The sequence below is a fragment of the Ursus maritimus genome (genome assembly GCF_017311325.1).
Source record: "Ursus maritimus isolate PB19 chromosome X unlocalized genomic scaffold, ASM1731132v1 scaffold_X1, whole genome shotgun sequence".
NCBI lineage: Eukaryota > Metazoa > Chordata > Mammalia > Carnivora > Ursidae > Ursus > Ursus maritimus.
The window spans coordinates 75,969,754-75,985,362 of record NW_024423319.1 but is presented as its reverse complement, the minus strand read 5'-3'; the positions used below and the strand labels follow the sequence as shown (position 1 = coordinate 75,985,362).

The 15,609-nt window shown below is 39.7% G+C and overlaps 1 protein-coding gene across 4 annotated transcripts in view; it reads right to left on the bottom strand.

The window, feature by feature from the left end:
- Positions 1 to 15,609, bottom strand: part of ARHGEF9 (Cdc42 guanine nucleotide exchange factor 9) — a 171,996-nt gene that overhangs the window by 61,974 nt on the left and 94,413 nt on the right. For all 4 annotated transcript variants that reach the window (XM_040631093.1, XM_040631100.1, XM_040631094.1 and 1 more), the window contains one exon: positions 10,144 to 10,323. In XM_040631093.1, coding sequence (XP_040487027.1) covers positions 10,144 to 10,323 — 180 coding nt within the window. The remainder of the gene's footprint in view (positions 1 to 10,143; positions 10,324 to 15,609) is intronic.

The window sequence follows — 15,609 nt, the reverse complement described above, 5'->3', positions numbered from 1 at the left end:
TGAGGTCCCCTACTATTAATGTATTTTTATTTATATGTCTCTTTATTCTGGTTAAGAGTTGGCTTGTGTATCTTGCTGCTCCCCTGTTGGGGGCATATATATTTATAATTGTCATATCCACTTGTTGAATACTTCCCTTAAGAATAATATAGTGCCCTTCTGCATCTCTAACTATAGTCTGTAGTTTAAAATCCAATTTATCTGATATGAGAATTGCTACCCCAGCTTTCTTTTGAGGTCCATTTGCGTGAAAGATGGTACTCCATCCCCTTACTCTCAGTCTGAATGCATCTTTGGGTTCGAAATGAGTCTCTTGTAGACAGCAAATGGATGGGTCATTTCTTTTTATCCAATCTGCAACCCTGTGGCGTTTTATGGGATGGTTCAAACCATTTACATTAAGACTGATTACTGAGAGATATGATTTTAATGTTGCCATGTTGCCAGTAAAGTCTTTGTTTGTATTGGCTGTGACTTTCTGTTCTGTATCACTCTTGGGGCCTTTTTACTTTTATAGAACCCCCCGTAATATCTCCTGTAGGGCTGGTTTCGTGGTTACAAAATTGGTTAGTGACTGGCGATTCTGAAATGTCTTTATTTCTCCATCAATTCTGAATGACAGCCTTGCTGGATAAAGGATCCTTGGCTGCATGTTTTTCTCTGAAAGAGCTTTAAATATGCTCCCCCAACCCTTTCTCTCATTCCAGGTCTGTGTAGACAGGTCTGACGTAATTCTGATGCTTTTGCCTTGGTACGTGAGAAATTTCTTTGCCCTGGCCGCTTTCAATACTGTATCCTTGCATCTAATATTTGCGAATTGCACTATGACGTGACGTGGCGTAGGTTTGTCGTGGTTGAGCTTGGGAGGGGTCCTCTCTGCCTCTTGGACACGAATGTTTGTTTCCCTTGCTAGATTAGGGAAGTTTTCAGCTACAATTTGTTCAAATATCTCTTCTAGACCTCTGTTTTTCTCCACCCCCTCGGGGATGCCGATGATTCTAACATTGGATCGTTTCATTGAGTCAGTAATCTCCCGTAACCTACATTCGTGGGCGTGGATTTTTTTAAGACCATCTTCTATTTTCATTTTTTCCTCTATTAACCCATCCTCCAATTCACTAACCCGTTCCTCTGCTTCTGCGACCCTGGCCGTCAGAGCCTCTAGTTTTGCCTGCATTTGGCTCATAGAATTTTTAATTTCTGTCAGATTCGCTCTCATTTCTGTCCTTAGGGATTCTATATTCTCAGTAACCTTTTCGTTAATAGTTTTTTCAATTCTACTCATCATTTTGACCATCGTTACTCTGAATTCCATTTCTGATAATTTGGTTACATCCATATCCATTATTTCTGTGGCAGAGGCCACAGAATCACTGTCTTTTCTTTGCTGGGGGGGGCTTCTCCTTCTTGTCATTCTGATGAAGAGAGGTTGCGGGGTTTCCAGAGCCCAAATTATTGACTGGGTCCCAGGCCGTGCCCCTTGTTTTATAGGGATCTTAGGGATGTGGGCTTCTTCTTTAAAGATTTTATTTATTTATTTATGTGGCAGCCAACCAGCGAGAGAGGGAACAGAAGCAGGGGAGTGGGAGAGGAAGAAGCAGGCTCCCAGCGGAGGAGCCCGATGAGGGACTCCTTTCCGGAACGCCGGGATCACGCCCTAAGCCGAAGGCAGGCGCTCAATGACTGCGCCACCCAGGCGCCCGGGTTGTGGGCTTCTTGATTTTTCAGCCTGCCTTCTGTGTTCTGGGGGAGGGGCCTGCCGCGCCAATACTCAGGCAACCCTGTTTGGGTAGAGTCTCCGTGTCCCCTGCGAGGGAGGATGGGGATGGGCACTCTCTGAGCCGGTATTTCCAGGCTTTTGTTCTCTGGCGGCTTTCCCTGGCGGTTTGCTGTGCCTCTTCTGAGAGTCAGAGCAGCAGCGGCCAAATTTCAGCCTCTGTCACGGAACAGAAGGATTGCGGCCCGTTCTCTACTAATGTTCTGGCCACTTTAACTCTGTTTCTGTTGGTGCTGCTCAACCCTGCAGCGTCCCGGGATGTGCGCCCCACACCCGGCGTCCCAGCCCTCACTTCCAGGGCCGGCGCGGCTCTGTCCTTGTGTTTCTAATGCCGCCAGCCGCCCAGCGCTCCCGGATCTCCTGGTCTCAGTCTACGCCCGGTGACCACACCAGAATTCTGGTGTTCCGTGAGAAGCCTGGTGGCGAGTGCACCCGGTTCAGGGTCTCAGTCTGCTGTTTCGCGGGTGCCAACCGCGAGTCCACCCGCTCCCCAGTGCAGGTGGCCCGCCAGCCGCCAGCCGCCCCGCGCTCTCCGGGAGCCCCCGGTCTCAGTCTGGATCCTGTGAGCACACCGGGATTCTGGTGTTCCGCGAGATGCCTGGTGGTGCGCGCTCCCGGCTCACCGGTCTCAGTCCACTCTCTTGCGGATGCCTTCCCTGAGTCCACCCGCTCCCCCGTGCAGGTGGCTGCCACTTCCCGGTGCCCGAATGCGGCGGCTCCCTCCCCCTTCCGTTTATCTTCCGATATCTGTGCGTGGTTTCAGGGCTCCCCTCTTCGTACCTCAATACTCAGCGCTGGAGATGTTCATTTGTAGAGATCCAGATGTATCTTCCTGCGTCTCAGGCTGATTCCATGGTTATTTAGGCTGGTCTGGTACCTATCCAGCTCGACTCAGGGGACCGGCTGAAAAAGGGGTCCCCTACTCCTCCGCCATCTTAACTCTGCCCTTCTTCTGCCCATTTTTTTATTTGATTATTTGTTTCCCGTGTATTGAGCTTGAGAAGTTCTTTGTAGATCTTGGATACCAGTCTTTTATCTGTAGTGACATTTGGAAATATCTTCTCCCATTCCATGGGCTGCCTCTTAGTTTATTTGACTGTTTCCTTGGCTGTGCAGAAGCTTTTGATCTTGATGAAGTCCCACAAGTTCATTTTTTCTTTTCTTTCTCTTGCCTTTGGAGATGTGTCATGAAAAAAGTTGCTGTTGCTGAGGTCAAAGAGGTTGCAGCCTATGTTCTTCTCTAGGATTTTGATGGATTCCTGTCTCACATCGAGGTCTTTCATCCATTTAGAGTTTATCTTTGTGTATGGTGTGAGAGAGTGGTCAAGTTTCATTCTTTTGCATGTAACTGTCTAATTTTCCCAGCACCGTTCATTGAAGAGACTTTTTTCCACTGGAGGTTTTTCCCTGTTTTCTCAAAGATTAGTTGCCCAAAGAGCTGAGGGTCCATTTCTGGGTTCTCTATTCTGTCTCATTGGTCTATGTGTCTGTTTTTGTGCCAGTACCATGCTGTCTTTGTGATCAAAGCTTTGTAGTCCAACTTGAAGTCCGGCAACGTGATGCCCCCAGCTTTGTTTTTCCTCTTCAACAATTCCTTGGCGATTCGGCACCTTTTCTGTTTCCACACAAATTTAAGGGCTGTTTGTTCCAGTTCTTTGAAGAATGTCATTGGTATTTTGATCAGAATGGCATTGAAAGTGTAGATTGCTTTGGGTAGCATAGACATTTTAACAAGAAAAGTGTCAAGAACCATATGATCCTCTCAACTGATGCAGAAAAAGCATTTGACAAAATACAGCATCCTTTCCTGATTAAAACCCTTCAGAGTGTAGGGATAGAGGGTACATTCCTCAATTTCATAAAAACCATCTATAAGCCTACAGCGAATATCGTTCTCAATGGGGAAAACCTGGAAGCCTTTCCCTTAAGATCAGGAACACCACAATGATGCCCACTCTCGCCATTATTATTCAACATAGTACTAGAAGTCCTTGCAACAGCAATCAGACAACAAAAAGGGATAAAAGGTATTCAAATTGGCAAAGAAGACGCCAAACTGTCTCTCTTCGCAAATGACATGATATTCTATATGGAAAACCCAAAAGACTCCACCCCCGAAATACTAGAAGTTATAGAGCAACTCAGTAATGTGGTGGGATACAAAATCAATGCTCAGAAATCAGTTGCATTTCTATACACGAACAATGAGACTGAAGAAAGAGAAATTAGGGAATCAATTCCATTTACAATAGCACCAAAAATCATACGTTATCTCAGAATTAACTTAACCAGAGAGGTAAAGGATCTATATTCTAGAAACTACAAATCACTCTTGAAAGACACTGAGGAAGACACCAAAAGATGGAAAAATATTCCATGCTCATGGATTGGAAGAATAAACATAGTTAAAATGTCTATGCTACCCAGAGCAATCTACACTTTCTATGTAGTTCTCTTTCTTAGTGGCATCTTTGGTTTTGGAATGAAGATAATGCTGGCCTCATAGAATGATCTTGGAAGTTTTCCTTCTATTTCTATTTTTTGGAACAGTTTGAGAAAAATAGGTATTATGTCTTCTTTAAATATTTAGTACAGGGACGCCTGGGTAGCTCAGTCAGTTAAATGTCTGCCTTCTGCTCAGGTCATGATCCCAGTGTCCTAGGATTGAGTCCTTCATCAGGCTCCTTCTCAATAGGGAGTCTGCTTCTCCCTCTGCCTGTCGCTCCCCTGCTTGTGCTCTCTCTCTCTGACAAATAAACAAACAAAATCTTAAAAAATAAATGTTTAGTAGAATTCTCCTGGGAAGCCATCTGGCCCTGGACTTGTTTATTGGGAGATTTCTGATCAGTGATTCAATTTCTTTGCTGGTTATCAGTCTGTTCAAGTTTTATATTTCTTCATTTTTCAGTTTTGGTAATTTATTGGTTTCTAGGAATTTATCCATTTCTTCCAGACTGCCCAGCTTATTGGTATATAATTGTTCATATATTCTCTTAAAATTGCATTTCTGTGGTGTTGGTTGTGATCTTTCTTCTCTCATTTGTGATTTTATTTATTTGGGTCTTTTTTTGATAAGTCTGGCTATGGGTTTTTAATTTTATTAATTTTTTTCAAAGAACCACGTCCTGCTTTCATTGATCTATTTTTTTTTTTTGTTTCTATGTCATTTACTTCTGCTCTCATCTTTATTGTTTCCGTTCGTCTGCTGGCTTTGGGCTTCCTTTGTTGTTCTTTTTCTGCTGAAAAATCCTCTGACAGGCTTATGGGTTTTTCTTTGTATGCAGCCTTCTTCTTTTCTCTTGCAACATTTAGAATTCTTTATTACTATTTTTTCCCATTTAATTACTATGTGTCATGGTGATGACCTACTTGCACTGAATTTGGAGGGGGGAAATCTTTGTACCTCCTGATTCTGGATCTCTCTTTCCTTCCCCAGATTTGGGAATTTTCCAGCTATTATTTCTTCAAATATATTTTCGGCCCCCCCTTCTCTTCTTCTGGGGTTCCTATAATGCAAATGTTATTATACTTGATGGAGTCACTGAGTTCGCTAAAGCCTATTCTCATTATGCAGCATTTGTTTGTCTTTCACATTTTCAGGACAAACAACCTAATTAAAAAGATAGTATATTACAAGCATGATACACCATGATTAAGAGGGATTTATCCCAATCCAATTCACTATATTAACATAGTAAAATGAAAAATCGTATGATCATTTCAATAGATACATGAGTGTTTGACAAAACACATATATGATAAAAACCACCAGTAAACTAGGATTAGAAAGAAAACTCCCCAATATGATAAAGGCCAACCATGAAAAACCTAAAGCTAATATCATTCTCAATGGTGAAATATTGAATACTTGCCCATAAGATCAAGTACAGAACAAACGATGCCTGCTTTTACTATTTCACCAGTGCAATAAGACAAGAAAAGGAAAGAGAAGACATATAGATTGGATATGAAGAAATAAAAATTAATGTAGCATTGCATGTCAACTATTTGTAAAAAAATTAAAAAAAAAGAAAAACAAATAAAATGAAGAAATAAACGTCTTTGTTCAGAAATTATATGATTATATGTATATAAAATCCTAAGGAATCTACAAAAAATACTGTAAACAATTATTAAGTACAGTAATATGTCAGGATTCAACATCAACACACAAAAATCAATTGTATTTATCTTGTGTTTATCAACTGTATTTATCTATCACAGCAACAAACTATAGGAAACTGAAATAAAAATATTCTTTATAGTAGCAGCAAAAAACACACACCTAGAAATCAATTCTAAAAAAAATAAGGTCAAGATTTATACCATGAAAATTAGAAACAATGCTAGAAAAAATATAAAAACCATAGATAGTGTTCATAGAGCTGAAAGCCTAAAAATTTTCCCAAAATTGATCTACAGATTTAATTCTATCCTGATCAAAATTCTGGCAGTGTTTTTTTGCTTGCTTGTTTTTTGGCAGAACTTAGCAAGCTGACTTTTTCCCCTAGTTTTGCTGAGAAAAAAACGGACATACATCACTGCATAAATTTAAGGTGTACAGCATGATGGTTTGAATATATATGTTATGAAATGATGAAAAGGATATCATCCATCATCTCATATAGTTACAATAAAGAGAAGAGAAAGGGGTGCCTGGGTAGCTCAGTCGGTTAAGAGTCTGACTCTTGATCTCAGCTCAGGTCTTGATCTCAGGTTCATGTGTTCAAGCCCCACACCAGGCTCCACAGAGTGGAGCCTACTTAAAAAAAAAAAAAAGAGAGAGAGAGAAAATTACTCCTTGTGATGAGATAGATTTATATAGAAATACAAATCAACTATAATAGCCAAAATTGTTTTGAAGAAGAATTAATTTGGAGCACTTATACTATCTGCTTTCAAGACTTGCTACGAAGCTACAGTAATCAAGACACTGTGAGAATTTTTTTTAACCTATGTATGGTGATAGATGTTAGCTAGACTTATTGTGATCATTTTTTGTGATCATTTTGCAATATATACAAATATCAAATCATTATGTTGTACAACTGAAACTAATACATTTTATGTCAATTATATCTCAATTTAAAAAAGCAATAAGAAATAACAGTATGGTATTTGTATATGAATACTCACATAGGTCACTGAAATACAATAATGTCCCTAAAAAAAAACCCCACGTATATGATTGATTTTTGACCAATGTGTCTAAGTAATTCAATGTAGGAGTTAAGTTTTTTCAATAAGCTGTGCTGGAACAACTAGATATCCATATGGAAACAAATTAACTGTGACCCTTATTTTGCACCATATATAAAAATTACCTGAAAAAAGGTCATAGACCTACATATAATAAACAAAACCACACAACTTCTATAAGAAACAGGAGAAAAAATCATTGTGACCTTGGGCTAGGCAAAGTTTTCTTAAATAACACCCAAAAAACATGAACCATTAAAAAAAACAGTGATAAACTGAATTTCAACAAAATTAAAAGTTTATGCTTTTCAAAGACACGGTTAAGAAAACGAAAGGCTTAGCCACAAACTGGGAGAAAATCTTTGCAATTCACATATCTGACCAACAACTTATAAACAAAAATCAAAAATCTCCCAAAACCAAACAATAAGAAAACAAACAACCTACTTAGAAGTGTGGAAAATACACGAACGGACATTTCACTAAAGATTTTATACAGATGGCAAGTAAGTGTATGAAAAAATGCTCAACATCATTAGCCATTAGGGAAATGCAAATTAAAATCACAAGGAAATGCTACTACATACCTATTAGAATGGCTAAAAAACAGACAAACGAAAAAACACCTACCATGAAACCTAGTAATCCCACATATGGAAGCAACGTAGTAAACAACCCATATATCCTAGAATGCACTAGTGAATGTGTGGTATAGTCATACAATGGAATATTACTAATAAAAAAGAACCAACTACTGATACCTATAACAACAGGATGATATCAAAGGCATTCTGTTAAGTAAAAGAAGCTAAACACAAAGACTACTACTGTATGATTCCATTTATATGACACTGTAGAAAAAGTAAAATTATGGTGACAGAAAGCAGATCACTGTTTAGGAAGGGCCAGGAGTAGGAACAGGGATTGGCTACAAAGGGATAATAAGAAAAGTTAATGAAGTGGTAGAAATGTGCTGTATCTTGGTTATACGGTAGTTATACAACTGTAAACATTTGTTAAAGTTCATCAAATTATACAGTAAAAATTGGTGAATCTAACTGTATGTAAATTACATCTAAACAAAGCTGATAAAAATGACATTGAAGAACTGAATAATAAAAGCTTAAATAATCCAATTTTTTTAAAAAGGCAAACTAACATTTAAAAGAAATGATAATATACCATGATTAGGTAGGCTTTATTCTAGCAATACAATGTTCATTTAACATATAAAAATTACTCAGTACAAATTCACCACTTTAATAGATTAAAGGGTAAAAGCAGGTGATCATTTCAACAGATTAGTGGTACTTTTTGTCCCCCAGGGGACATTTGACAATGTCTGGAGACATTTTTGGTTGCCACAACTTAGTGGTTTTGAAGTACTGATGGCATTCAGTGGGTAGAGAACCTGAATGCTGTTAAACACACTAAAATGCACAGTGCAGGCTCCGACAAAGAACCACTATTCTATATTCAACTTTCCCAAACAACACTGTGTTTATATCTATACATATTGCTATAAGTTACATCTAGTCTGATGTTTGTTATTGTAACTACATACATCTAGTCTATTGCTCCTCCCAACACAATACCCCACAGTAAGCATCCTCTATTTGTTTTTTTTTCATCCCCTGGTGGTAAATACTTAAGTTGCTTCTAATTGTACTCCACCACACACACCACCACCATGCAATTAACAGCCTTGCAAATGCTCCCTCATGAACCTCTGTAAGAATTTCCCTGGCATATATATGGAAACACTATGTCATACACATGTTTAGCTTTGATAAATACTGCCCAGGTGCTTTCTGAAATGGCCGAACCATTTTAAATACTGTGCAGAAAAAGTTAACTTATCAGGCCTGAGACTGCTATTCTTAGAAAGACATGCTTGGAAGGTTGGCTCTTGGCTGGTATCTTGGAACGTGGATCTCAGGAGGGTTCTCACCATTCCCTGACAAGAGTGGCTCACTGTGCCTACACAGTTTGTATACACAATGTGGCTTATGCTGAATAAGTGTTTCCCTTTGGGGAGTCTGGAACTTTGGTATATTCTAGGCAGAGCATGCCTACCTGATCAGTCTCCCATAAAAATCTTGGGTGCTGATTCCCTAATGGATTTCTCCGGTAGAAAACATTTCACATATGTTGTCACAACTCATTGCAAGGGGAACTGAGTGTATCCTATGTGACTCTACTGGGAGAGGTGTCTTGGAAGCTTCTCCATAGTTTCCTCCAGATTTTGTGCTATGTGCCTTTTCCTTCTGCTGATTTTGCTTTGTATCCTTTAGCTATAGTAAATCATAACCATAAGCATGACTATATGCTGATTCCTGTGAGTCTTTCTAGGAAATCACTGAACATAAGATAGGTCTTAGGGATAGTCCCCCAACAAACATATAGGGAATTTGCAAGATTTACTTCTAGTTGCACACTTTTCTGTGTTACTTGAATTTCATATCATGTGCACATATTACCTCTTTAAAAATAAATACTTCTTACAAAGGAGGAGAAGAATTGGCAGAACAACTAAGTCACCGGTGAATGAGACTCAAAAGATATTAGAGAACCACAGAAGTGTACAATGAAACCTTTTTTGTATTCTAGATGAGGAAGCCCAAAGAAGGGAAGGGAGTCACCCAAAATTACCTAGACAGTCATTACAGACATAGGACTCAAATTCTTGCTTTCCTGTTTCCTAGTGCTCCTTCCTCTAAGTCACATTGCCCCTTTTCCTATATTTATCACTTCCTCCACCTTATTGCTCTCTTCTAAATGTCTTGAAGAGGCCAACTTTCATGCTGACTATATTTCTCAGATTCCTGGATTTTCCATTCAGTGACTATGTTCAGAGTTTCTTCCAAAACAATGAGTCCCATAGAAACTGAACCCAACAGGTATAGAAAAAAGAAAATGAAGAAAATCCTACTGGTAGTTTTCTTGAAGGAGAGGAAAAAAGGAAGGGAATGGTGAAGAAAGAGTCCTAGGCCAAACCACAGTACCCTTCCTAAGTCCTCATACCCTTGCAAGGGGGTTACATCAGGGTTATAGGAATCTCTACCCCACCACAGACAAAGAAGCTGAGCAGGACCAGACAGTTGACACACTTCTTCAATTTTTTCCTATCCCCTCTCAAAACCCTTCCCAAGGGGAAAGATGCTTACGTGCTCCAGGAAGCAGGGTCCTATCTCACTGAGGTGGGGGTCATCATTGTTGTACTGTTTCTCCAGGTCTCTCACGAAGCCCATCTGAAACCTGTAGATGTCTTCAATGTTCCCAAAAATTACCTTCAGTTGCTCATCACTGAACATGTCCCTTCTCTTCCGGCATTGCTTCAGGTAGCCCTGCACACAAAGGAAAAGTCTAGGATGAGGATATTCCTGACTCCATCAGGGCTTTAACATTTATTAAGCGCTAAGAAGGTTCATTAATATTTTATGAAATAGGGAATAATCATTTATATTTTTCATATGAGGAAATTGAGATTGAAAGAAGGAAGTCACTCTACCAGTGAGTAATTAGGAAAGCTGGCTCAAAAGCAAAGTTCTTCAGAGTGCAGAATCCACAGTATAGAGCTTTCCCCACCATTCTTTATGACAAGGACCCCAAAAGTCATAGGGTCTTTTCTCAGAAACTGAGTAAGCACAAACATTTTTACTCGTTTTAGTAGTTATTGATTTACCTGGACCCATTAACATCTCAAAAGTCCTCATTTCTTATAGGACTAATCCAAAATGTATTAATAATATTGACAACAATTTGGAAACAGAGGCCAAGTGAGGAAAACTTTGAATTAACAAAGCCAAACCATTCCTTAAAGAAAATGTCTTAGTCATCTAAGAAAGCTGACCAGCAGAGGTCATTTGGATGAGCTTGGCCAACAAGTCCACAAGTGCCCAGGCATAGTGTCTTTAACACAGTAAGTGCTCACACATTCATGAATAAACAGTTGAATTAATACAGCTAGGCATTGATGGTAAGGGTAGATTCAGTGAAAGAGATTCTTGATCTGATAAGAGAGTACTAACATAACAGAACCAGACTCAAGGTACACCATAAGTCAGGGTAGAAGAGAAAGAAAGAAAGAAAAAACCATTTTCCATTCTGAACCAATTAGTTTAAACTTTTAAGGGTCACTGTGCTCATTAGAAATAATTAGCATATGAAAATGTTCCTGGTGAGACTATATTATGGTCATTTACTTTATTTTTAAACTTTTTTTTATTATGTTAAGTTGGTCACCATAGAGCACATCATTAGTTTTTGATGTAGTGTTCAATGAATGATTCATTAGTTGCCTATAACACCCAGTGCTCCTCACAACATGTGCCCTCCTTAATACCCATCACCTTTTTACCCCCTTCCTTCTGAAACCCTCAGTTTGTTTCCTGGAGCCCACAGTCTCTCATGGTTTGTCTCTCTCTCTGATTTCTCCCCCTTCAGTTTTCCCTCCCTTCCCCTATGGTCCTCCGTGCTATTCCTTATGCTTCACATATGAGTGAAACCATATAACAAATGTCTTTCTCTGATTTACTCATTTCACTTAGCATAATCCCCTCCAGTTTCATCCATGTTGATACAAATGGTGGGTATTCATCCTTTCTGATGGCTGAGTAATAATCCATTGTATATATGAACCACATCTTCTTTATTCATTCATCTGTTGAAGGGCATCTTGGCTCCTTCCACAATTTGGCTATTGTGGACATTGCTGCTATGAACATTGGGGTGCAGGTGCCCTTTCTTTTCACTACATCTGTATCTTTGGGGTAAATACCTAGTAGTGAAATTGCGGGGTTGTAGGGTAGCTCTATTTTTAACTTTTGAGGAACATCTACATTGTTTTCTGGGTCATTTACTTTCATCTAAAAGCTAAATGTGATTTTTGTAACACCTTAAAGTGTTGAGACCCTAATGAGGAATGTTGTAGTGACTAACAACTGTTTACACATCCACTTTGTCTCCTCTTAACACAGCTTCCAATGTAACCATTCATCTAGGCATTACCCAGGAAGATCATTACCAGCTTCAATGCCCTTTACCAACACCAAGCAAAATCTCACTTCTCACTCTCCAATTCAGCCATTAAATACTAAGTGTCTTTCAACAATTTGTAAATTAATAGTCTGTGCCTGTTTTGACATTTAACTAAAAGCTGCTGTTCTCTTTGACATTCTCAAGATGTCCTGCATTCATTCATATCCAATTCCTGACCAGGTAAAAGATGTCCTCTATTTCCAGAAAAACCTAAGTACTACTCCTTTTACTGAAGTAGCTCCAAAAATTCTGCCTCCCCAGAAAGCATTCCTTGACTAAAGGATAGAAGAATAAACTCCCTGCCAGAATGTAACTTCCAGGGTTTTCTTGCTTCTCTCTCCCTCCCCTATCTCTTTCTCTCACACTATCACCTTTGGAAGTATATTAACTATAGTGGAGAAAGGAAAGCAGTGAGCATATCATCTGGCAGGAACTTTTCCATCTCAACATTAGGTGAAGGGACAGAGATTTCCTCATCCCACTCCCAATATTCATCCCTAAGATAGGCCTGTGAGCACAGCTGGAAAAAAAAATGGTAACAACGTCACATCAGCATGTCATTTATGCATAAGTAGTAGGTATTGGTGAGTAACCACATTGGAAGATGTAAGAAGCCAGGCCGTATGGCTCATTCAACCCCTGAGAAGCCAGTTCAGAAAATACTTAACAGTTTTGTTCACTACTCCCATTTGAAAGGTCTCAGGGACATAAAAAATTAGCATCACATCCCCAAAGTATAGCAGGGATGCTGGAGCTCAAAACCACTCTGGAATATAACAGAAATGAAAAAGAAGGGAAAAAGTGAGTTCTGGTAAAGAAAGAACTGATAAAGATGTCAGTGCAGCTTCTTAATTCCCTATATATGCTTTTATTGATTGCCATTATCAAGAACATCATTTTCTTTCTGTTAGATTATATGTGTTGTAGCAAGGGAATATTACTGTATATGAGGAGAAATGGAACTGCCCACAGGATGGGGGAACTCTAGACTGTTGTATCAACTGTTTTTCTTAAAAGCTAATGCTAGATATAAATATATTTTGGTGCATTTAGCTTGATGGAATATCATACAGCTATTAAATATGATTATTAGAAAGACTGTCTAAGTCTCTTCAACAAATGGTGTTGGGAAAATTGGACAGCCACATGCAGAAGAATGAAACTGGACCATTTTCTTATACCATACACAAAGATAAACTCAAAATGGATGAAAGACCTAAAGGTGAGACAGGAATCCATCAAAATCCTAGAGGAGAACACAGGCAGCAATCTTGGCTGCAACAAATTTTTGCTAGACACATTTTCAAAGACAAGGGAAAGAAAAGCAAAAATGAACTATTGGGACTTCATCAAGATAAAAAGCTTCTGTGCAGCAAAAGAAACAGTCAACAAAACTAAAAGGCAACCTAAAGAATGGGAGAAGATATTTGCAAATATCTTATCAGATAAAGGGCTAGTATCCAAAATCTATAAAGAACTTATCAAACTCAACACACAAAATAACAAAAAATCCAGTCAAGAAATGGGCAGAAGACACAAACAGACATGTCCTCAAAGAAGACATAGAAATGGCTAACAGACAAATGAAAAAATAGAAATCAAAAACACAATGAGATATGACTTTGCACCAGTCAGATGGCTAAAATTAACAACTCAGGAAACAACAGATTTGGTGAGGATGCAGAGAAAGAGGAACCCTCTTGCACTGTTGGTGGGAATGCAAGCTGGTACAGCAACTCTGGAAAACAGTATGGAGGTTCCTCAAAAAGTTGAAACAGAGCTACCTTATGATTCAGCAATTGCACTACTAGGTATTTACCCAAAGGATATGAACATAGTGATTCAAATGGGCACATGCACACTGATATTTATACCTGATAGCAGCAATGTCCACAACAGCCAAAATATGGAAAGAGCTCAGACATCCGTTGACGGATGAATGGCAAAGAAGACGTGGTAGATATATACAATGGAATATTACTCAGCCATCAAAAAGAATGAAATCCTGACCTTTGAAGCAATGTGGGTGGAACTAGATGGTATTATGCTAAGCAAAATTAGTCAGAGAAAGAAAAATACCATATGATTTCACTCATGTGTAGAATTTAAGAAATACAACAGATGAACATAGGAGAAGGGAAGGAAAAATAAAATAAGATGAAAACAGAGAAAGACAAACCATAAGAGATTCTTAACTATAGGAAACAAACAGGGTTGCTGGAAGGGAGGTGGGATGGGTAACTAGGTGATGGGCATTAAGGAAGGCATTTGATGGAATGAGCACTGGGTGTTACATGCAACTGATGAATCTACTGAATTCTACCTCTGAAATTAATAATACACTATATGTTAATTAAATTAAATTGAATTTAAATAAAAATTTTAAAATAAGAAAGACTATCTAGAAAAGAGAGGGAAGATGGCACCAGAGTAGGAAGACCATAGGCTCCTCTTGTCCTATGTACACTAGATAATTTTCAAATCTCCCTAAATACCCAGACATCGACCTGAAGTCTCAGAAAACAAACTCCGCAACTAGGGAGAGGAGAAGTCACATCGAAGAAGGTACGAAGTGTGGATACATGGTTTAGGGAAAAACTGGACTGCGGGTGCTGTGGAGGGGAGGGACCAGTAGTTGCAGAGAAGGGTGAGAGAGAGTGGAATACACAGGTGAATGCAGAAAGTGAAATTTTCCCCAGGCCATTGGCTTGGAAAATAAAAGGGGCTGAATTTTGCAAGTTCTGCAACCACTGGGACATAAAGCCTGGAGTTTTAATGGTCAGTGGGCTTGGCCTGGAGAGCACTGCCCCGCTCCTGGACAGAAGGCAGGCAAAAAACAAACATGGCAGAAGGCATGGAAACGGTGATTTGAGGAATGCCTGGGGCACAGAGTGGGGAGATTATTTATTCTTCTTGGAGCTTCCTGAGAGGCAGCATTCACTGACACACCTCTCCAGAAACAAAGGAGCTAGCTGGCACCATTTCCCTGCTCTGCCCCTCAGCATAAACACAGAGCCACCTACAAGAAGCAGCACAGCTCTGACAATGGCTGCCTAAATTGCTTACATCAATTCACATACTCCTGCGCTCTGGCGAGACTGACTTTCTTAGTCAAACTTGCCTTAGTCCCAATGCAGCATGCCCCTCCCCCAGAAGACCAGGAGAAAACCCTGCCCATACCACAACTCTAAAGCCTGCAGTTTAAAAGGTCAGTAGACTTGGCTGGGATAGAGGCAGAAGAGCACTGCACTGTTCCTGGAGAGAAGGCAGGCAAAAACCCCAGAGGCAAACAGAATGGAAAGAACTATCTGAAAAAACACATGGGGCACACAGGAAAATTATTGGCTCTTCTCTGAGAAGAAGCATTCATGGAGACACCTCTCCAGGCACAAAGGAGATGACTGGCAACATTTTCCTCCCCCAACCCTCAGCATAAACACAGAGCCACGTGCTAGAAGGAGCCCAGTGCAGGGACTGGCTGTCTAACTTGCTTATACCAAGTCCCACATCCCTGTGCTCTGGCAGAATGGCCATTTTCAGTCAACTTTGCCTCAGTACCAGTGTGGCAGGCCACTCCCCCAAAAGACCAGCAC